The sequence below is a fragment of the Danio rerio genome, chromosome 2 (assembly GCF_052040795.2).
Source record: "Danio rerio strain M-AB ecotype USA chromosome 2, GRCz13ab, whole genome shotgun sequence".
Lineage (NCBI taxonomy): Eukaryota > Metazoa > Chordata > Actinopteri > Cypriniformes > Danionidae > Danio > Danio rerio.
The window spans coordinates 49042464-49066666 of record NC_141022.1 but is presented as its reverse complement, the minus strand read 5'-3'; the positions used below and the strand labels follow the sequence as shown (position 1 = coordinate 49066666).

Genomic DNA, 24203 nt, shown 5'->3' with positions numbered 1-24203 from the left:
CTAAAAACATGAAACACAAATGGATGCAGGTTTAGATTCAGCTTTTAGCATGAGTATAATCCTGTCCTGTGGTTCTGTTGTGTTAATGTTAGCTGTAGGACGATCTACACTCACTCTGCTAGAGCGGTGTCGTCTTGCACTGATGCGCGGTGATGTTCGCTGAAAGAAAACGTTACTGGGAAGCAGAGCTGAGTCCGACTCAATAGAGCGCCTCCTACTGGACACTGGATCTGATGATCGATCTCTCAATTTAAATCTGGGAAAGTTACAGAAAAAAATAACTATTAGCAATTTTCAATAAATAACAATACATAATCAAAATAAAGGGCTGTTCACATCAGGCATGATAACTATAAAGATGCCGATATGATATGAGTCCTAAAAATCCAACCCAGGCTCATTTTGAAATGTAGTCTCTTGGATGTTTCTGGAGATGATGAGTTTTTGTTTTCGCAAATTCACGAGAGGCCGCTCTGTGCGCTTTTTTATAAGTCAAATTTCTCTCGAGAGTGCCATTCGTACCCGCTGTTCTCGTGTAAACCCACCAGAGGCCGCTGTTGGCCGACCATCTTGTCTGACTGACTGACTGACTTACTGGCCAGCCGACCAATCGACTGACCCTCCTCCTTCCCTAAACCCAACCAATTTTATCGATTGACCCACCCACCCATTTACTTCCCTAAACCCAACCAAGAATTTACAAAAGCAATCCAGAAAAAGAAAAGCCCTCGCCTAATTTTTACCACGTTTTCAGATATTTCCACATTCTCAGCCTGCTATTCACTTGTTCATTTAATTTTTTGGATTCTGTCTTTATCTTTCCTAATTTTTTAACTGCTCTTCCCCGAACTCGAACCCCCTCATCGTCTTCGTGGTCAACATCTCTCTGATGTCTCAAGTCTGCCGACGAGCTAACTGAACAAACTGGTTGCCGCAAGAAAGCCGTCGGAGGTAAGCGGTCAGCTGGTAAGCGCAATAAGGAACGGCATCATACTCTCCCGTAGCGTCTGTTTAAAAAAATTTAATACAGCCATACGTACCTCCGGCTACATAATTCGCGGTCTCCAGAAACGTCCATGGGACCACGTTTTCAGAATGAGCCTGTGTTGTAAAAATCAGTTCAAACCACAGCTACAATAAAAGATCTCGCTTTATTTTAATGTATAATTCACACTATTAACAAACCCTTAGCTAAGACTTTTAGCTCAATAAACTACTAATTAGCTGCTTATTAATGGTTAGTAAGATAGTTAGGTTTAGGCATTGAGTAGGATTAGAGATGTAAACTAATATCATACTTTATAAGTGCTAATAAATTGTTTATATCTTAATAATAGGGGAGTAATAAGGCAGTAGTAAATAGTGTGAATTCTTACTTAAGATAAAGTGTTACCCAATAAAGACGTAGACAAACGTTATTGTCGGGACCACTTTTAGAAGTTTTTTTTTACTTAATAATAAAAAAACTTGGAAGTTATGCAAGCAAAGTTGGCAAATTGAAGTATAAATATAAAAGTATCCAGTGCTAGCTTCGGCATCTTTGTGATGCCTCTTTTAAAAATTCTGGGGAAAATAATTTGTTTTTATTCCACTATTACACTAACTTCTATTACTAAATTTACTTAAAGTTGCCATGAAATGGAAGACATGATTGGCCTTTTTTCCTCTCTTGTGACGTACATCCACTTAAAACGATTTCGAAACTAGAAAAAATTGTAGGACGGTGCATAGTATCATCCTTTGGGAACCGATTGGATTGTTGGAAGATGGGTGTGGCTAATAAAATGGAGAATGCTTGACGAATAGCTGAAACAGGGCAGAAACAAGAAACACCCAATAGCCCCGCCCTAAAGGTCAATTTCAACCTTTTTCAAAGTCATTTCAAGGGGAGCGAGAAGGTTATGATATTTAATGAAAGATTCTGAGGGCCACTTAATTTTTCTACTGTAAATAAAGAAGTGCACCGTTTATAAAAAGCACTACTACGTGAATTTAAATGACTTCGTTTGTGACTTTAACAGATAAACTAGTAGCACACTGGGGACACCTGCTGGTAACGAGAGGGCAATGCCAAAAAATTGCATAAACTTAAAATAATCAGTTTATTATCGTTCGTCAGTGTGAAGGCAAAAAATAAATCGTTATATTGTTAGTTATTGTGCTTGATGTGCCTCAAGCCAATGGTTATGATCTGTTAAAGCTTGACTTATCTAAATGTATTTGTGCTTTGGTATTTAAATGTAATTGACATTGTGTGCATATTTATTCGCTAGTCTTTTATTTGATTGAATTCTTACCCAGCAGGTAGACTATAGGAAAGGCCATAGTTGACCTGCAGCAGAGGCTTATGGGATGGGGCATTGAGAGAGGAGGCAAGTGTTGTGCTGTTTAAGAAGTCATTTCCTAAGTTTCCCACTGAAACACAAAAAAGCCCTACTTGTTAGCATTGATGTTCATCACAGTAAAAGAGATTTGGTAAATAGTAGTGCCATTTAAAAGAACCAATATTCATTCAAACTCAATATCAATATCTCTCACTCAATATCCGCTTGTTAAGAGGTGACGTGTTTGTGACGTATGTATACTGTTTCCGGGTCCAAGCCGCCATTCATTTGAGTGGAGAAATCATTCGTTTATGATCACGTTTTATTCCTATCACACATTAAAGTTAATTTTACATAAAGTCATAGTGTACACAACAATCTCTGGGCTTGCTGCATAACAAATACCAAAATTTTAACAGTTTACAAAACAATGAATCACTTTCTGGCCATCGGATATTAGGCATGGACATATATACTGCGATCGTGACTTTCGAAAGTATTAAATCGCTTTGTAAACGTTTATTATTACCATTTCATGAATCTCCCCAGATTCAGAAGCCGCTCTGCGTGACGTCACACTTAACAAGCGGATAACAATCAGTATTTAGTTAATGTGTTAAGAAGACATCTTTAATGTGTTTTATGAATGAGATTGGTTTATACATTAGTTAAACAGTTTATTGAAATGGAAAGTTTTTATTTTTGTATTTCTTTACATATCCTGTGCTTTACTATCATTATTTTATAATAAGGTCAAAAAAGGCAGAACCACCAACTTATTGGTACTGGCAGATATCAGTCTGAATAGCCATATAGGTGTATTTCTGATATATACTGTAGTTTACAATGTAATCCTGTTATGCAAAGCTTAATTTTCAGTGTCTTTGGTATCAAAATCACCCTTGCTAAATCATTTTAGCTGATCTGCTACAAATTATTATTAATGTTAAAAATACATGTGCTGCAAAATATTTTTATGAAACTATTATTTTAGCTAAAAAGCATATTTAAAATAGAAATCTGTAAGTAGTCCCTTTTAAACAACAGTTCATCATTTTTTAATCTCTGGCTATTTCTCACTTGCAGGTCTGTAGCTGGCACTTTTGTTGGCAGGCTCAGTTTTAATGCTGTGGATTGTTGGCCCAACGCTGGCACGTCGATGGCTGCCAGACTGACTGAACTGTGACACTTCCAAAGGAAACCGCTCCACTGAGGCTGTTAACATCCAGAGAAGAATGTTTTTAATACTATTATCTTCCTGTAAATAAACTGTTTAGCTTAAAAGTATAGTCATACCCCTTGGTGCGACTCTTGAGTCATGTATTTGTCCATTAGATGAACTGAAGGCTCTCTGGAAACTCAGAGTGTGATCTGAATCTTCACCGTTTGAGACTGACAATACAAAAATACTCATTTCAATTTCATATACACAATTATGGTGTCAAAGTGTTGTATAAATGCAATATCACACTCGTAGCAGTGCGATGTGGTTGTATATCGTCACTGGTGGGACACTTGTGCCAAAGCACGCCTCCCACCAGTGCTGATATACAGCCACATCACACTGCTACGAGTGTGATATTGCTCATAAAATGTTTTTTTTTTTAGTATATGTAATACACACTCATACATAAACACAATACACTAAACACTATATATTCATGTATGTGTGTATTACGTAAATACAAACCTTTATTTTGCATATGATTAATCACAATTATTCTATGCCCAGCACTATTTATTTATATTTAACCCCAGCTGTGATGTTTATTGATAATGAAAAGTATGAAATAGGTCGTGCTGCTGTCACCTTTACTCTTGCTGAGCTCTTTGTCAGAAGAGATCCAGTCCTCAGTCTTCTGAAAGTTTGAGTCTTTTACTCGTCTGATGATTCAATGAGAAAGCACATTAAAAATCAACACATCATATAAACATTTGCATATTTGTTCATAAATTAGGGAAATATCTGGAAATATCTGAATTGTTTGTATTTATATGTATTTATACACATTTACATAAGTAAATAAATAGACGCAATGATGGGCTAAAAACATGCAGATGTCTGCAAATTTCTAGGTGGAGATTCCATGTGGGCTTACAAGTTATAAGTACAAAACACACACAGATTTGGCTCAAGTTGACCATACAAATTCTTCACACGGACTGATAGATCACTGCTCGGTTTGACTTCAGTGAATAGTGCTTCACGTCTTTGACAATGAAAAATAAATAACATTTTCTGATTATGAAAGTTTTTCACCTAAATGTTATTAAAAATTATTGCAATTTTTTTCTGTTAAACACAAAGGAAGTTATTTGAAAAATGTTATTTAGTATTTCCTTTTCCTGCTATGGATGCTAATAGTTACCGGTTTCAAACATTCTTCACAATATCTTCTTTTTTTGTTCAACAGAAAAATTTAACTCATAAAGGTTTGAAACCACTTGAGGATGAGTATATTTGGTCCCACTTTATATTAAGTGGCCTTAACTAATATGTACTTACACGGGAATGAATAGTTTATTACAATGTACTTATTGTGTAAATACATGTATTTACTGTGTACTTATGCTTGATTAAATATATGTATGTAATTACATCTGTAATTAACTTTTGTAATTACATTTGTAAATACATTGTTGACCATCCCTTACACCTTAATCCACCCTTAAACCTACGCATGCCACCAAACCTGTCCATAACCCAACCTCTATCACAACTCAAAAGCACCACAAGTGTTCTCAAATACATTATAAACACAGTAAGTACATTGTATTTATTTTTTGATGTAAGTACATAGTAGTTAAGGACCCTTAATATAAAGTGGGACCATACATTTAAATCCTGGATGAAATGTCCCTGAAAATCTCATTTTCTTGGACACTTAGAGTACCTGCTGGACGTGACTCTGTTGTGTCCTCTGGTTTGCCCCCTGTGCTTCCTCTCCAAATGACACCTGCTGCTAGGATAATCAGTCCTCTTGCTCAGATGACCAAGGCTCTCCTCTAGCGCCCTCTTGAGGCGAGACACTTCGTACTGCAGTGACAGAATTACCTCACTGCTGTAAAAAAGCACAATAATGAAAACACGACAGTCAGTCGTCTCTCAGTGCACAAAGACTTTTATTTACAGTCAGCCAGCCCAATTGCTGCTGGTGAACGGTTGTGTCATTACAAAATCACCATGTTTATGGAGTGATAACTATGATAATTTAAAAAAAACACACACACACACAAAATAAAGTCAGTGTCAGACTGGGCAAGAAGCACTGCATTAAATTCCATTTTTCCCCGCCATGACTTTCAAATATGTAAATTTATTTTACTATAATACTTTTAATTGAGTTTCTGCGCTAACCTGCTGCTACTGACAGCCAGCGCTAAAGTTTACATGGTCTTTCATCTCGTTTTACGCTTGAACAACTAAATGATTGCTTACGTCTATTTAACTGATCACATTTTAATTGAGTTACAACATCGATGCTATAAAAGAAATCTTATGAAATTGAAAATAGTCACACAAACCTTTCACTGGAAGTTTATCATTGGCTGAAAACACTAGCTGTGCATATACCCTGTTGCAGGTAATCCTTTTACACTTACTTGTGACATGAACAGTGTGATGGTGAGTGGGTCTCTTTTGTCAGCCCATTCTCCACTTTTCTCTCAGTCAGCTGGTTATGCGCGGCAGTGGCTCCACCTACTGACGTGAGATCCTTTTTTGAAGCTCTAACATGTCCATTCTGAATAATGCTTTTGGCTTGCATTGCTTGTGTATCCTGCTGTTTATATTCCAGGTGATTCTCTGTGGGCTGTGCAGGTCGTGGTGCCATTGATATAGTTGTTCGTGCATTGGAATGCGAGGCTTCACTGTCTGAACTGTTTACACTCGCCATGATGACGACATCATCAGAGAGTACAGAACTGAGGAGTACATTAGGTAGCATGTTACTTTTTTCAGTTCATCTATACATAGCTTACAGTCTGGAAAGTAAACAATCCTGTCCCATTTTATATTAAGTGGCCTTAACTACTACGTACTTGCATCAAAAAATAAATTGAATGTACTTACTGGTTTCATAATGTATTGCAGAACACTTCTGGTGCAATTTTAAACTGAGCATCAGAAAGGGGGGAAAAGGTGACTTTGTGGCATGGATGTTAATCAGAGTATTTCAGAAACTGCTGGTCTACTCAGATTTTCATACACAACCATCATTCGGGTTTATATAGAAAGATCAAACAAATAGAATACCAAGTGGCAGGCAGTTCAGTAGCAAAAATGCCTCACTAATGACACAGAATATGGTCAAACTTGTTGGAGTTGACAAACAGGAATCCAATCAAATTTGTGTGTGTACTTGTTTGTAATAGTTTACAAGGTTACAATGGTTTACAAGGACCGAAATTTGTATAATGGCATGGATATGACCAATGTATTACAACAATGAGGTGGTTTATGAGGACCAGTCTGATGTCCAGCTCGCATCTCAGCCTGCCTGTTGGATATTTCACACTGGATGAAAGATCATCATCTCCAGCTAAACCTCGCAAAAACTGAAATGCTTGTAGTTTCTGCCAACTCGACTCTACACCATAACTTTTCAATCCAGATGGATGGGGCAACCCGTTACTGCATCCAAAATGGTGAAAAGCCTTGGAGTAACGATTGATGACCAACTAAACTTCTCTGACCACATTTCTAGAACTGCTCGATCGTGCAGATTCGCACTCTATAACATCAGAAAGATCTGACCCTTCTTATCTGAACATGCAGCTCAACTCCTTGTTCAAGCTCTTGTTCTCTCCAAACTGGATTACTGCAACTCTCTACTAGCTGGGCTTCCAGCTAACTCTATCAAGCCTCTTCAACTGCTCCAGAATGCAACAGTACGAGTGGTCTTCAATGAACCTAAACGAGCACATGTCACTCCACTGCTAGTCCGTTTGCACTGGCTGCCAGTTGCTGCTCGCATCAAATTCAAAGCTCTGATGTTTGCCTACAAAGTGACTTCTGGCCTTGCTCCTTCTTATCTGCTCTCACTTCTGCAGATCTATGTGCCCCCCAGAAACTTGCGTTCTGTGAATGAACGTCGCCTCGTGGTTCCATCCCAAAGAGGGAAGAAATCACTTTCGCGAACGCTCATGCTTAATCTGCCCAGTTGGTGGAATGAACTCCCTAACTGCATCAGAACAGCAGAGTCACTCGCTACTTTCAAGAAACGACTAAAAACTCAACTATTTACTCTCCACTACACTTCCTAATCTGCAATTGCCTCTCTGAATATCACACTAACTGTACAAAAAAAAAAAAAAAAACTAATACTACTAATACTTCCCTTCTTAGACTTTACAGACCTGAAACTTGCCTATAGCACTTATTCATTGTTGCTCTTAGTTGTGAAAATTGCTTCCTTGTCTTCATTTGTAAGTCGCTTTGGATAAAAGCGTCTGCTAAATGACTAAATGTAAATGTAAATGTCCTTGTAATTTAAAATGCTTAAAAATAATACTTAACGATATATACTCACTAACCTTGACATTTAAAGTTTGCCACAGGTTTTCTGTGGGGGGGTAGGGCTATATAATTAGTGCTTTTTACAGTATGCCTATGCAGAGTCCCGGTAAACCAATACGAAAGTGTGTGTATTTTACCTCACAGCACTAGGAGATGTTTGCGACAGTCCTGTGTTTGGTCGGCTCAGGTCAAAGCTGCCAAAGCCGCTGTCAGTTTCTGGACTGAAAAATATCTAAAAGAACAAAAAAACGCATGTTCTGTCATCCTGTCCTTTGAAGGAACAGCAGTGTGTGTTTGTTTTACCTGTGTTTTGTCTGTGTTTGGCTGAGGAGAGCTTCCTGCAGATGGTCCTGCAGAAGAGAAGGAGGCTTCACTGGGTCTGGCCTTCTCCTTATATCTGAGTAATGAATGATGATTTCAGCGACCATTAAAAACAAGGTACTTTTTACTTTTACAGCCATTTTAAAAATTCTGGTAATGTTTTCACTATTGTAACTTGGGCTGCGTCCGAAACCGCATACTTCCATACTATATAGTACGCCAAAATCAGTATGCGAGCCGAGTAGTATGTCCGAATTCATAAGCTGCGTCCCAAATTGCACACTATACACTATGCACTCATGCACTATGTACTTATGCACTTACACACTCAACAGGAAAGTATATGTATGTAGTGTTGTCCCAAATGGCACACTAATGTTTTTTTACTAAGCGGAAATTCAAACCGTTTCCCTGATGACGTTTGATGGTTGCCAAATCATTGAAATAAATGACCAAACTATCAAATAAAACCTGCCGTGAGTATTGCCGCATTCACCATCGGGAGGCGCTATAATCACTCTCGTAGAAGAATTTTGCTTTCACCATCCAAAATAAATAAAGTTATTCAACATGTGCGTGCGATAGCTCCGCCCCTTCCGCTACGTAAGCAAACCTGCGGTCGTTGAGTGCGTGAAGTGTCCATCATTACACACTTCATTTTAGCGGCTGAATGAGTGCATCATCCGGGTAATTGAAGTGCTCTTATTATTTTTTGTGTTTTCAGTGTGAACACACTACTTACACTATTTAAACTACAAAATGGCGTAAAATAGTGCATAAGTATGCGATTTGGGACGCAGCTATAGAATTCGAAAATCAGTATGCGAGAAGTACTCGGATGACTTACTACTTCCGGCGAGATTTCGGAGTGCGCATCCCATGCATGCTGCGCTATCCCATGATGCCCCGCGAGCGAATTCATGAATGGAAGTAAAGCGACGCAACTGACGCAGGTAGGTCACGTGACCATGACAAAATGGCGAATGTAGTACGTCCGAATTCCATTCACATTCATACTGTATAGAACGTACTTTTCTAACGGCTGAGTAGTACGTTTAAATTCAAATGCAGTACCTACTGAGTAGTAGGCGGTTTCGGACGCAGCCTTGGAGTGTTGATGCAACAAAGCACTCACATTACACTGAACAGGAAGTTGCCGAGATGTTCATTTCAGTATGTTTATTAGGGGTGTAAACCTGAACATTCTAATTTTCTAATCATTTCTAATCATAATAGTTTTAATAACTCATCTCGAATAACTGATTTGTCATATCTTTGCCATCATGACAGTAAATAATATTTGACTAGATATTTTTCAAGACACTTCTATACAGCTTAAAGTGACATTTAAAGGCTTAACTAGGTTAATTAGGTTAACTAGGCAGGTTAGGGTAATTAGGCAAGTTATTGTATAATGATGGTTTGTTCTGTAGATTATCGAAAAAATATATAGCTTAAAGGGGCTAATAATTTTAACCTTAAAATGGTGTTTAAAAAACAAAAAACTGCTTTTATTCTAGTCGAAATTAAACAAATAAGACTTTCTCTAGAAGAAAAAATATTATCCGACATACTGTGTAAATTTCCTTGCTCTGTTAAACATCATTTGGGAAATATTTAAAAAAGAAAAAAAATTTAAAGGTAGGCTGATAATTCTGACTTTGAATGTATATATATATATATATATATATATATATATATATATATATATATATATATGTATGTATGTATATATATATATATATATATATATATATATATATATATATATATATATATATATATATACATACATTCGAAGTCAGAATTATCAGCCTACCTTTGATTTTTTTCTTTTTTCTTTTTTAAATATTTATATATTTATTTATTTATTTTATTTATAAATATTTTATTTAAACACACACACACACAAGCAGTGAGAAATAAGCTTATCTACTGTACCTTTAATTTTACCTGCTCTTTAATTTTACACTCTTTTTGAATGTATCAATCAAAACTAAAGTACATGCACAGAACAACATGAGCATTTAAAGCAAATGTAAATATTATCCCTTTTGCTTTTTGAGCGTTGTTGAGTGAGTTCTTAAACACCTATGATTGGTCACGCACTCAACAGAAAAGGCTGCGATTGGCTTTAACGGTCAGCGCGGCTCTGGCGCTGTTCAGTAAAAAAAAGAGACATGGAAACTAATATTAAACGGCCGCGAAGATCACAGCTGATCCATTAAAGACGGGGAAACTTGCTCTGCATACACGCTCGTGTCTGGATCCATAAGTTGCGTTATCGTTGTAACAGCCAGGAGAGGAGATAAAATGTTACCTCACGAACACGCCAGAAGGGCAAAGGGGCCACAGACAAGGAGAGCGAGTTTACAGCTTTCATTTTCTCCTTTGTTGCTAGTGTAATTCAATACAGTGATAATATAGACACAAAGAAAATAAATGACTTGATGTATCTAATTCTTTGATACAACAAAAAAAAGTGCCAGAGAGACAGTTGACACAGAAATTTCATAAACAAAGTTGATAAACTGCATTATTTATCTGCAATTATGGCAAGACATTTCAGTACAAATTATTTACAAATAATAGCATTTTGTGTGTGTGTGTGTGTATATATATATGTGTGCATGTGTGTGTTTGTGTAAATACTACATAGTTTTACTTTCAGTTCCAGTTAACTATAATTACCTTAAATTATGCATCTTTAAATCATCATAAACTCTTGTGTATATATATATATTTATATATATATATATATCTTATATAACTTTTTTCAATTACGCCATACAATGCTATTTTAAAACACACCAGATTGCACAGCAAATAATACAAATCTGTGATTACTGACCTCTCGTGTGTCAGCTGCTTTAGTGAAGCTGAGCTGGACGGCTGTGCCAGGACGTCCTCATAGTTTTGTTTCTCTGCTGTTGTCGGTCTGTCCTCTTCTTTCTCATTGGCAGTGTCAGGCGTTTCAGTGGCAAAGGTGGAATACCTGAAAGGAAGATACAGAAAAACTGATGGAGGGAACTAAGTGTTTCCATAATGAAACTGATATTCCCTCGTCCCTCCTCTCGACCTGTAACCCGATCAGCCTTGAGTGAGCTGTGCTAAATATCACAATACGCTCCCTCTTCCTACAAAACACCTCAGTGATCTTTCTGAAAATAATTGAATGTGGTTCTCCATCCAAACATGCATACAATTAGAGTTAGATATTACAATTAAACCTTCTTTCACACTATGAGTTGACTTTCCAAATGATGTGATACACAGTGAAATAACTGTAGAGCAACACCTTCTTTTAAGCAATATGCAGTTAAGTGTCTTGCTTAATAAGCATACTGTAGTCTTCCCAAAATGTCAAATTTGACATCATTTACTTATCAGGTTGTTCATAATAAGGCTTTAGTTGCTGTAAATTTACTTTAGTTCAAAACAGCATATTCTATATCATGATCACAATTACAACATTGTGTATGCACAAAACAATGAGAAAAGCATGTCACTGGCATGTTAAATTACTGTCATTCCTAAAAATTAGTTTGAATGTTGTCTTACTTAATGTCATGTTAATTCAAACCCTGTCTTGTTTATTCATCTTCAAGACACAATTTTGAATATTTTTAATACTAAAATAAAGAGATTTATGAAAGTCTTTTTACCAAATGCATTAATGCTTAAAATTTTCTTGAAGAGAAGTAAATGAATAAATGCAAAAGAATCAAGTGGTGTAATCAAGTCTTCAGAGGTGGCACAATTGCTTTATACTAAACAGAAATAGACTTATTTATTGATTTGTTTATAAATATATTGAAGCATCAGAGTTTTGGATAAATAAAATTTCAGTGGAGGAACAGAAATCTCATATTAAAATAAAACCAAAAACACCAGAGGATGAAAAAGAGAATGACACAAGTGTGGGTAAATGATAAACAGAATATTAAATTTAAGGTGAACTAAACCTAAATACATTCTATATATTAAAACATGCTTTGTGTTTCTTTAACTGCAAATGAGTTGCTGTTCTCCACCCCATTTCCAGAAAAGGTTGCAGCTTTACAGCTTGTGCCTCAGTTATTTCGACATCAACAAACAAAACATTTGCAGATGTTTAAAGCCCTTTATTTATTGTATTTATTATAATGATTTTATATGATAGTTTTGCTTCATTCGGTAATTGACTTGTTGGCATGGGCCAGTACAGGATTCTGACGGTGTGGTAACCTTGGATAAAAATATCATGGTTTCAAAGTATTGTGATTACTGTCGGTGTTGCCAGATATAGCGGACTTTTTTCAAAAAGCTGTCCATAACTTGCCCAAACGCACAAAAATACACCCAAAATATTAGATCGATATTTTATTTAAATGTAATTTATTTCAATCTAAATTAACCTAGTTACTTTAACAGTCATAACTTTAACTATACAGCAACCAACACCAGCAATCACAGAATAACCGGATCATATCGAAACACTGCCCCCTCTCAACCACACACTGCACTCAATGTTGTGTAGATTACACTACCTATCAGAGTATGTTTTACTTTCGAAATGGGGTGTAAATTCATCCTATTTGGCATTTTAAATTCTTTTGAACACAATTGATTGCTGCTTTTCAAGCAGACAAGGCTTCTATGTTTGTACTTGCTGTCAATTGCGGAAAAAAAATTATCAATAAGTTTTGTGTTAAACTGCAGGCGCTGCGTGATGAGAAGCGTAGTCGGCTCTGTCTGGGGAGTCAGATTTGGATACAGCTTTCCTTTACCTCCTCTTGCGGGTGGGCCCACGCAGTTTGCACTATTACCTTGTTACTACTAACTGAATGGAGTAGGAGCACACAGTTCTGTTTTGTTAAATAAATTGCATAAAAATTTACGTTGCAAAACTGCCCAAATTTTGTCAACCCACCTATGTAATTTTTTACCCGCAAAATCTAATTCAAAACCGCCCAATCTGGCAAAACTGATTAGAGCTCTAAAATACTGTCTGGGTAAAAAAAAAAAAAAAAACTTTTTCCCTCTTTTATTTTGAGAAACATTTATGATATTTTGTAACAGTAAACATGTCAGGCTAAATAATTCAAATGAATCATTGACTTCTGCTGTCTTCTGTTTCAGAAACACAGATTTCTTTTACATTTTTTTGGAGATCTTTTCTGCTGGAGGAACTCCAAAACAAAAATCTAAAAAAAAAAATAAAATCTTACATATACCTTAGGGGTGCTTTTACACCTGTGAATCGATTTAGTTGTTCCGAAACAGAGATTACAATTGTTACATTGTTGCTCTTTGCTCCTGGAGCGGTTCGCTTTCACACTGCAATGTTTCTAAGCGGACCAAAAGAGCTAAAACAAGTCACGTGCGAGTAAACTCTCCTTACATTAGTCAGAGTGTCAGGGTTTATTTTGCAGCGTCGCGCTAAGCTGTCAGGAGAGGTGGTGATTTGGTGGTGATTGACAGTGTGCGCGTGCGACGTGTCTGAGGAGAGACGCGGTGGGGAGGGGTGAGAAGGGTGCACGACGATGCCTATTTGAGGACCGGGAGGGAGACGCGAGATTACCGGGAGATCATCACTCGTTTGCGGGCATCCGGAGACTCGCGAAACTTCCAACCCTACTCATAGCTCTCTCTTCATATAGCCGTAAGCCTATTACATATCCATAAAACACTGTGATATTACCGCGCTCGGATGGGATCGCTTTCTCACTGCAATCGAACCGCTCCAGGGTTCGTTTCAATCGAGCCGAGACCACCTCATTCAAGCGATCTCGGAACGATTACTTTGGCGCGAAACAGAGCGCGATTGCCCTGTTCACATATGCCAAACGAACCGCGCTAACTGGGCAAACGAGAAACGTTCCGAAACAAAAGTGTAGGTATGAAAGCACCCTAGGAATGGTATAGCAGAACATTTTCACAGTTTTAAAACCTTGACTTTTCCAAACCGCGTTACACCTTGGACACTATTATCGTCCCACGCCTATTATGAAGTTGTCGGCTTCACAATGTGGAACTGAAACCAAGATGGGTCTGCCTGCAAACTCTGTGCAGTTGCAAGCTGAGCTGCATGCAATGCTTTTTAATGCCCACACCTAACCCCACCCCTAACCCTACCCCTCACAGTGACATCACTAGCTCCACTGAGTGCATTGTATCTGACATTGCATCTCTGAGATATGCAGTCTCAGCTTGCATATCCAAGTTTGCATACAGACACTATTGCTAAAACCAGTAAACTTCACAACAGAAAGATGCAATGGATCATCAAACTCCATTAATAAGCGCAAAACTAGTAAATGAGGGCAATACAAGAAGTGAAAGTGGCATTATATTGAATATAAAACAGATTATGAAGATGAATTATCTGACCATATATGGAACCACTGAATCGTGTTATCGTTACCTCAGGAGGCACATCAAATCATGTCAAGCATTTGGCTCTCAAGGATATATCAAAAGCATACAAAATTACATAATATTGGTTATGTCTGTGCTTTTTGTAGCATTGTATAGGCAAGTATAAAGTGGCTGTACTTTAACTGGAAGCTGTTTTCAGTGTAGCTGGAAAGTGGTTCATCTGCTACATGGTCTTCATTGGCCTTCTCGTCACTGTTATCCTCCATGTTGTGTCTGTCAGAGGAGATGCTGAAGAGTGGCTCCTGCAACTTGACACATGTTTTTTATTCACTCCCCATTATCCACAAAACCTACCACGGCCCAGTCATTCAGTCCTCACGTTACATAGCAAAACAGGATATCAGGCACACGGCAATATCAGCTTCACTGTGCGTGCCCGTGTGAGCATTAATAATTCCACACTCTAACAGGTGAAGAAATCGCACAAGCTAACTTTGTCATTTTGTGAGTAGTATGAATGACTGAACGAATGGAGAAGAGAAAAGTAAAGGGTAAAAATGTTGAGAGAGATATTTTGGCAGTCAAACATTGCATGACGCCATAATATTTCAGTTGTCAACTAAAATCAATGTCACTCGTGTAGTTTTTTGAATGGGGAAAAGTGTCAGGGTCAAAATGACAAATGAAGCCCCGCCTTCTAGTACAGGAGCCAATCAGTGATTGTTACAGGCTGAGGATTCTCTGGAGGAGGGGCTCGGACCAGACGTGATTTTCTGCAGATTTTGTGTGACTTGAACATTTAGAAATGAAGCTAAAGAGATGGTTGTTGTTTCATTATATTAGTGGTTCCTAATACAAAGTTTTATGGCAAGCAGTTTTGTTGAATTTGATGTTTCCCCATTCAAACAGAATGCCCGAGCATACTGCGTTTCAAAGATGGCCGCCGAGTGAAATGACTTGCCTTAAAGTGACTTTGCTAACATGTAGTTGTTACCTCATGCAGTGATGGTAGGGATGATGACAGAGGGATATCTTCACAAGGTGGAGGAGAGGGAGTGGAGGATGATGAGGGAGGGTAGAAAACTTGGCAGACGTTTCTGTCGATCTGCTCTTTAATGTCCTCCAAGTACATGCCTATCCTGAAAATCTGCCCCTCGACCTCCCTTAAACACATTAAGGGAGCATGACACAATACTTGCCAAAGTTTTAATATGTATATATACTTACAATTTAAAATAAAATATGAATGCATTATTTGAATTAAATTTGTTCTGCAGACAAATATAAATTGTGTCTTTGCATAAAGTGTTTTATATCTATCAAACAATTAAAAAGTAAATAAATAAAAGTGTAAAATAATAAAGAATTTTGCGCCCAATGAATTAAAGCTAGCAAATTCCAAGCATACAATTTCGGGACATCCAGTACAGTTGTATTGTTTATGGCTTTACTGTAATTCTAAAATGTGTAAATTTAAATGTCATTAGTGTTCACAGTTTAAAGTAGGATATAAAAGTACAGTAGTTAAAGAAATAGTAAAATAGTAAAATAGTAGTTTAAAGTAGGGCTGCACAAAATATATAATTTCAGCATCGATATCGCAATAAGTACTATTTTACATTTTGTCAGATTAGTAGCAAGTTCATACCATTTCAGTCATTTGGAAATGTACGATTTTAAAAAGGAGGCGTGGCACCCAACCCCGCCCCTAAACCCAACCTTCAGTGGGGGACAAGCAAGTTGTACTAAATTGTACGAATATGAATTAGCCACTAATTTAAAAGGTTATGAATTGCGGTAAGATCATGCTGGCAAGTCCGCAATATTCACATCGCAGGGATCTGCAATGTAGTCTGGATTATAGTTGACCAGACATTACAGTTAACAACATAGTGGAGTCATTTCAAATTTTAACCTCAGACTGAAAGTTTCTTATTTGCATTGTTCCTAAGGTCTGTGTTTGTGTAAGCAAATTTAAGCCATTTGGGCACAATAAACTAAACGATTGTAGCTTTCTTCCCTCAGGCAATTCTTCTCATGAACAATTGATGATACTAAATGTGGAACCAACATCACTACTTGCTATACACTTTTTATACACATTTACAAGTATTTAACAACACACTTTACATGCCAATTTGCACATAACTGCTGCACATATAACGTCAATTTGTATATTTGCATTTACAACTTCTGTTTTTACAATATATTTATTATCTGTTTTTTGTTCTGTCTCTGTAATTCTGTTGCACTGTAGAAGCTCGGTCACGCGAACAATTTCCTTGTATGTGTGAACATACCAGGCAATAAAGCTCTTTCTGATTCTGATTAAAGATTGTACATTATATAATTAATTAATCGATGGAAACAATACATTGTTGTTATTATACAAGACTATTTAATTTCCTTTGCTGAATACTGTTCGACTGTTTGAAAATCATAAATAATTGTTTATGTGAATCTTTTCTCTGTTGTATTTAACTTTGCTCGTCCTTTTTCAGTTTAGCTTATATTTTATGCAGATACACTCCCCTACTGAAATCAACGCCAGTCAATCTATGCTGAATTCTTTACAAGCTATTGGAGTTATCTGGTGAAACTGCATTTATAACGCAATATATATCACAGTAAATTAAACAATTGCAGTGTCAGATTTTTGCAATATTGTGCAGCCATAGGTATACTTTGTATCTAACACATCTTTCTCTCTCTCTCTCTCTCTCTCTCTCTCTCTCTCTCTCTCTCTCTTTCTCTCTTGCAGTGGCAAGTGCAAAGCAGACTGTATGTTAGTTATAAAACACCAGACGAGATGTCTACCTGTCAGGGTCAAACTGTCCTGTGTTTCTGCCTAGACCCCTGTAGTTCTGCATCTCCAGAGCACGATGCTCATCCCTCTTTGTGAGGTAATTCCTCTCCAGCTGATCCTGCGCTTCCATCATGCTCTTAAGTACCTACACAGAGATTCATCCAACAACTTTTAGTTTTTTACCAATTATGCCTTACATTGTTACATTTACATTGCAATGCACAATGTATTTTTCGCAATTCATGATATACAGTTGAAGTCAGAATTATTAGCCCCCCTGAATTATTAGCGCCCTTGTTTATTTTTTTTGACTAATTTCTGTTTAATGGAGGGAAGATTGTTTCAGCACATTTCTAAGCATAATAGTTTTAAAAACCTATTTCTAATAACTGATTTATTTTATCTTTGCCATGATGACAATAAATAATATTTCACTAGATATTTTTCAAGAAACTTCTATACAGCTTAAAGTGATATTTAAAGGCTTAACTAGGTTAATAAGGTGAACTAGGCAGGTTAGGGTAATTAGGCAAGTTTTTGTATAACGATGGTTTGTTCTGTACACTATTGAAAAAAAAAAATTCTTAAAGGGGCTAATAATTTTGTCCCAAAAATGTTTTATAAGAAATTAAAAACTGCTTTTATTGTAGCCAAAATAAAACAAATAAGACTTTTTCCAGAAGAAAAAATATTTTCAGACATACTGTGAAAATGTCCTTGCTCTATTAAACATCATTTGGGAAATATTATAAAAAGAAGAAAAATTTTAAATGAAGGCTAATAATTCTGACTTCAACTGTATATACACTTACCATCTGTTGCTCCTCCACATTCATTGACATAGTGGTGACGCACATTTTGAATTCATCTACCTGTAAAGAGAAATGATACAGATGCATCACTTTACATCATACAGAAGATGTTTGGTATTTGTAACAGGGTTGCACCTTCTCTATAAATGATCGAATGATGTCTCGGAGCTCTGAGGTCAGTCTCTCTCCATCTGTCAGGCTTTGAGATTCTGTCTCCACAGGCTGAGAGCCCTGCAGGCTAAACTGCTTCTCAGTTGGGCCTATTGAACATATACTTGAGGTATTAGGGAAAAGGACACAAAATGCACCTGTTATATGTCTAAATAAATGTAATTACATACATAATCTAAACACAACTCAACTCACACACATTAACTTGTTCACTAACTTGTTTGTCTTGTAACACTTTCTGTCTACACAAAACTATAAGTTCTGTCATTCTGAAAGTGTATGACTTTCTTTTGAAGAACATAAAAAACAAGATTCATGCAGTAAGTAACCTTATAATGAATTATATTATATTTTTATGCAATAGAAGTGCACATTTGGTTCAGAAATGTAATTTAAAAAATGTTCACAACCTTTCAAAACATTTTCTTTTATGTTTCATAATAAAAAGAAAGTTATACAGGTTTGGAAAGTTGTGAGGGTGAGTAAATATTGACAGAATTGTCATTTTGGGTGAATTATGCTTTGAAGTATAAACAATACTAATAACGGATGTCCTCTCAAACATTTTTCTTGCGTCACTCTGCAACTGCTGAAAAAGCTCATATTTCCCTGGCAGGGTTTCTCTGCTGCCAGGGTTACACTGTAGCACAGTATTCAGCTGGAGAAATAACACAATGGCCTCTTGCCTGTGGTTGGTGCCTGCGGGTTATTTGCTGTCAGTTTGGTGTTGTCAGTGTTGTTAGTTGCCTCATTCCAGTCGATGGTCACAGAAGGCTCACTGGAAGAGTGAATCTGCTGCTTAAAAAAGCCACATTATAACACAATACAAAAGCAAATTAGAGCAAAAGTGAAATTATCGTTGAGGGCTGCACAATAAAACGCTTCAGCATAACATCAATTTCAAGTCCAAGTTTACCAGGCACCACAGTTTGGAACTCATATCTGTGAAAATCTGTGTTTTAGTTTTATCTCTATTACAAAATGTCAGTGTTTTAGTTTAATTTGTAAATATTGTTTTTTTATTAACATCTACATAACCATGTATATTTTATTACTTTTTAACTATGTTTGATTGATTGTATAATTCTTGTATGGTTTTGTTTTAGGTTGTTCAGGGACAACAGATGAAAATAGCCTTGGCTAATTCTGGTGCATTTGCAGAAATGCTAATTAATGTACACTGTCCCTGCCAAATAAACAAATAAATTAAAAATAATAATAATAATTTCAAAGCTGGACCATAAGTAAGCAAAAAAAAGTGTCATTTTATGTGCATGCATTTTTTAAAAGTCTAAACATTCTGTACAAGTTTAAAGCATTCTAAAACAAGATCCAATGTCATTAGTTTTAACAAATATTTATTGTATTTAGTTTAGACTGTAAAGTCTATGTAGTGCTGTTTATATATTTAATTATTCCATCTCAGTATCTGAATTCTGCTTTTAGACTGCCCAGAAAGACATAAAGTACTGCTTATTATGTGTTCTTTGTCCACTCTCCTACAAAATGACTCCAATCATTCTAAAATAATAAACCTTTACAAATAGAGCTGTTCAAGTCATCAAATGAAACTGTTTTAAGCAATAGAGCAATGCAATTTTTTCCAATATCATGCCGTTTATCAAACTGTACCGTCTGTATATGAGAGGTTTAATATTTAAATATATAAACCTGTTGTGGTGTATTTAGTTTGAGAATATTAGGATATACATATAAACATCTATATATGAAATTAATATTACAGACTTAATAAAAGATCCAACAACAAAAACTCTCTCAAGTCTCACCTGACCAATTAGGTTTTCGTCTTCTGTGTATTTAGCAAGCAATCTGTCATATTCAACCTGTAAACAAATAAAAAGATCATCTTTCACCTTATTAAAGATAGAAGTTCAGCGTTATATTTTTTTCAGCACTACAAAACATTATTAAACAAAAATACTGGCATTAGTGTGCTTAAAACTGTTAAAGTTTTCTTAGAAGATTTACTGCACGAACTTTATCTTGTAAAATCATCCTTGCTGTTTAACGGAGAGAAGATTATTTCAACACATTTCTAAACATAATAGTTTTAATAACTCATTTCTTTTATCTTTGTCATGATGACAGTAAACAATATATTATATATTTTTCAAGCCACTTCTATACAGCTTAAAGTGACATTTTAAGGCTTAACTAGGTTAATTAGGAGGCAGGTTAGGGTAAAAAGGCAAGTTATTGTATAATGATGGTTTGTTCTGTAGACTATCGAAAAAAAATAGCTTAAAGGGGCTAATAATTTTGTCCTTAAAATTGTGTTTAAAATTTAAAAACTGCTTTTATTCTAGCTAAAATAAAACAAATAAGACTTTCTATAGAAGAAAAAATATTATCAGACATACTGTGAAAATTTCCTTGCTCTATTAAACATCATTTGAGAAATATTTAAAGAAAAAAAAGAAAGAAAAAAGAAAAATTCAAAGGGGGGCTAATAATTCTGACTTCAACTGTATATATATATATATATATATATATATATATATATATATATATATATATATATATATATATATATATATATATATATATATATATATATATCAGTCTTTTTATTACATTTTTTACTTGTGTATATACATTATTTTTTACAACTGTTTTTAATATCATATAGCTTATACAAAGTAAAGGGAAAAAAATTAAAAAGAAAATTAATTCAGGGAAAAAAATGGGAATTTTTCTTATTTTTTTATAAGTTTTATTATTCAATAAATAGGTTTCATGTTACATAAAAAAAAAAATCTTAATTTATTAAAAAGAAAGTCTGAGGGTTTCCAGTTGAGTAAAATCAATCTACATACTAAAAGTGTTACAAATTTGATCACTGTGTGCTGATTTTTAGATAGCTTTAAATAATCTCTACTGACACCAAAAAAGCCAAAATAGGGTTTATTTTTATATTTCTACTAAACTACTTTAAACTTTCTTGGTTTCTCTAGCCACTAGGTACGTATTGATTCAATTCATTGACATAATTGAAAATTTCTTCAAATATGTGACAATTCAAACTAGTTGCAATACGTTTTGAACAGCGGGGTTCATTTTGTTTACTGCTAACTCGCTTAGCATACGCAAAAGAGACGAATGTGGATGTTGATATTAAGGAAGATCCATCTTGGGGTTGATGATTTTTCATCAGCAGGGCACCTTGTATATATGGGCAGAGATCTGAGCTTGTGCTAAAATATGTGGATATGCTGTTGATTCTGTAAAAAATCATGTTTAATGTTTTTATTTTTATTATTCTTTTTTTATTTTATTTATTTTAGTTCAGTTGAATGTCTTGTTCATTTCTAAATAGTTCAATTTGTTGGAAAATCATATTGTGAGATCAGTATCATGAACTGTGAGTTGAGTGAATTGTTACATCCTTACTAGTAGCCACTATTTGTCTTCAAATCTTACTATCTAGTCCAGTGTTTCTCAGTGTTCCTGGAGGACCACCAGCTCTGCACATATTTCATGTCTCCTTAACCAAACACACCTGATTCAGATCGTCAGCTCATTAGCAGAGACTGAAAAACATGGGAGTCTTCATCCAAAACATTCATCGTTGGTGGTCCTCCAGGAACGTGGTTGAGAAACGCTGATCCACATATTACACCGACAGTAAAATATAGTCACCTGTAACTGATGTGCCACTTTCTTGTCTGCGAACACGTTCTCCGGTGGCATGATGGAGTCCTCTAAAACCCTGCTGATGACGTCTACTGTAGCCTTACAGGAGGAGCCGGATTTACCTGGGGACGACTGGGTTTGTGCCATAGCCAATGACTGGCTGACTGGCTTCACACTTCCATTACCTTTAGGTATTTTGACTTTAGGTGCCACTTTAGAGAAGTCAGGCAGTGGGTAATGCACCTTTCCCTGTCCATATTTCAGCTCACCATAGGACCTGCTCCTGCTGAAGGAGAACTTTGGTTTCATTGCATCTGCATTAGACAAATCTAAAGAGTTCGTACTGCGGCTCTGCTCTTTATAATCATCCTTATCTTCATCCATAACCAATGCAGCATCACTAATGCAAGACATTACAGGTTCCTTAGGTGAGCTCGACTCATTCGAAATGCCTTCTTCAACCAGTTCATGGCTTTCAGCAGGATCTGTCTCCTCAATCACATCTTGAATCTTCTCCATGTCTCCTATGCAGATCTGTGAAGCTTTGCTGAGCACAGTTTCATCAATGCTCTCCATCAAAGACATCTCCGGCAGGGTCTCAGCTTCGATGATCCTGCTTGAGTTCAGCAGCTCCTCTTTTGAGAAGTGTCTGAGCAGGAGGTCTGAGATGCGGTCTGAAGGTTGAGTGGGCGTGGTAACAGGAGGAGCCAAACCGTCTGCTGCTTTATGATTGGATGGAAGAGCGTGAGTAAGATTAGATTGGCAAGCCACTGTTTCTTCTGCATGACCGATTTGCATATTAAACTTATCAAGTGTTTGCCTTGGTGTAACCGTTTCACATGGAGTTGATTTTAAATTCATCTCAGTTTTGTGTGCACCATCATATGGGAGATCTTCATGTTCTTCATCACTAGTGTTGACAGCATCATCCTCATGTGTTGCAATGACTGGCTTTACTGTAGTGCTGAGTTTCTGCATTGGTGCTTTGGTTATATTTCCCCTCCTCTTTCCAGGGTTTGAATGCTCTGTGTGTTCACTACTGACTGATTCGAGAGTCTCTGAGGATCCCTCTTCGGTTTCACATGACTCTGACTGCTCTGCATCATCTGGACACAATATAACAAGAGGTTAGGTTTACATAACATAAGTCTCTATGTTATAAGTAAGAAATAAGTATATTTGGAGGGCGCCATAGCTACCTACGTCTTCCGGTAGGATGCTTAGAACTTCTGTATTCAGCGTTTACAACAGGTAAATCTTGATTCGAAAATGGTTGCCAATACCGTTTTGGGTGGCTTATGGAGTGTTTTTGTGATCCACAACTTTGATTTTGAACAGAGTGTGTTAAACCCGTAATACTTTTGTCAGATGCGAATCAAACGCGAGAAAAAAACATTCTTTTAATTCCGTGTCTGCTGTCAGATCAGATGCTGAAATACAGCATCAGTATTGCCGTCCTGTCTGCTGTTATACTGTACTCTATGGCTCTTCAATGCACACACACACAGCACATCACTGCAATATAGAGCAAACCATATTACTTTGTGCACTCTTTCGATCAGATGTTGTTTTTTGATCCTATTAGAGTGCATTTTTTTATATTTAGTCCAGTAGGAGGCGCTGATCGACATCATTATTAGTTCAAAGATGTTAGAAGCAAGTAAAATAGATTAAAATATAGTTTAAAAGCTGTCCGAATGTGACTGTTGAAACGCATCAAGCTGCCAAGCAGAAGTTTAAAGCATCCTCCTTGCGCATACCCGCAAAGCATAATGTAGTTTTGAGTTCTAAGGAAAAGGTCTATATATGCCAACTAGGGAGAGATCTTTACTGATGGGCGGGGCTTTACCCCTCTGATGACACGTACAAAGGGAGAATGTCAATCAAAGTGTTTTTGCAGACTATTTTTATTAAGTCAGATTAGAAAAAATAGAATTAAATAATTTGTATTATTAGATGATGGCTATATTCACACAATGTTGCCACTCAACTGTGTTTATACACCTTATAAAAGTGTTTTTGCATAATAGGTCCCCTTTTAGGTTGCTAATTTGCTTTGAATTTAAAGCCATTTAGATGAGACTGAATACACTACCTGACAAAAGTCTTTTCACCAAGTTTTAGGAACAACAAATAATAACTTGACTTCTTAATCATTCGGTATGAGAAGTGACTTATATGAAAGGCAAAAGCCTCTAGATTACGCTTATCATATCAAAATAAAATGATCATAACCT

General features: G+C 36.3%; 1 protein-coding gene across 10 annotated transcripts in view; it reads right to left on the bottom strand.

The window, feature by feature from the left end:
- The window catches only part of aknad1 (AKNA domain containing 1), a 28359-nt gene that overhangs the window by 1048 nt on the left and 3108 nt on the right, over nucleotides 1-24203 (bottom strand). For 2 of the 10 annotated variants that reach the window (XM_087241299.1, XM_087241298.1), the window contains 18 exons: nucleotides 21973-23072; nucleotides 20100-20156; nucleotides 18999-19107; nucleotides 18277-18401; nucleotides 18142-18201; nucleotides 17341-17474; nucleotides 15518-15686; nucleotides 14701-14825; nucleotides 11015-11158; nucleotides 8146-8239; nucleotides 7980-8074; nucleotides 5928-6248; nucleotides 5219-5386; nucleotides 4135-4208; nucleotides 3621-3716; nucleotides 3405-3539; nucleotides 2298-2415; nucleotides 115-256 (listed from right to left, as the gene is read on the bottom strand). In XM_087241299.1, coding sequence (XP_087097425.1) covers nucleotides 115-256; nucleotides 2298-2415; nucleotides 3405-3539; nucleotides 3621-3716; nucleotides 4135-4208; nucleotides 5219-5386; nucleotides 5928-6248; nucleotides 7980-8074; nucleotides 8146-8239; nucleotides 11015-11158; nucleotides 14701-14825; nucleotides 15518-15686; nucleotides 17341-17474; nucleotides 18142-18201; nucleotides 18277-18401; nucleotides 18999-19107; nucleotides 20100-20156; nucleotides 21973-23072 — 3266 coding nt within the window. Of the gene's footprint in view, nucleotides 1-114; nucleotides 257-2297; nucleotides 2416-3404; nucleotides 3540-3620; nucleotides 3717-4134; nucleotides 4209-5218; nucleotides 5387-5927; nucleotides 6249-6431; nucleotides 6801-7804; nucleotides 8075-8145; nucleotides 8240-11014; nucleotides 11159-14700; nucleotides 14832-15517; nucleotides 15687-17340; nucleotides 17475-18141; nucleotides 18202-18276; nucleotides 18402-18998; nucleotides 19108-20099; nucleotides 20157-21972; nucleotides 23073-24203 lie in introns of those variants that run through there. The other 8 variants (XM_087241297.1, XM_087241296.1, XM_087241301.1 and 5 more) reach the window with 5 other exon arrangements.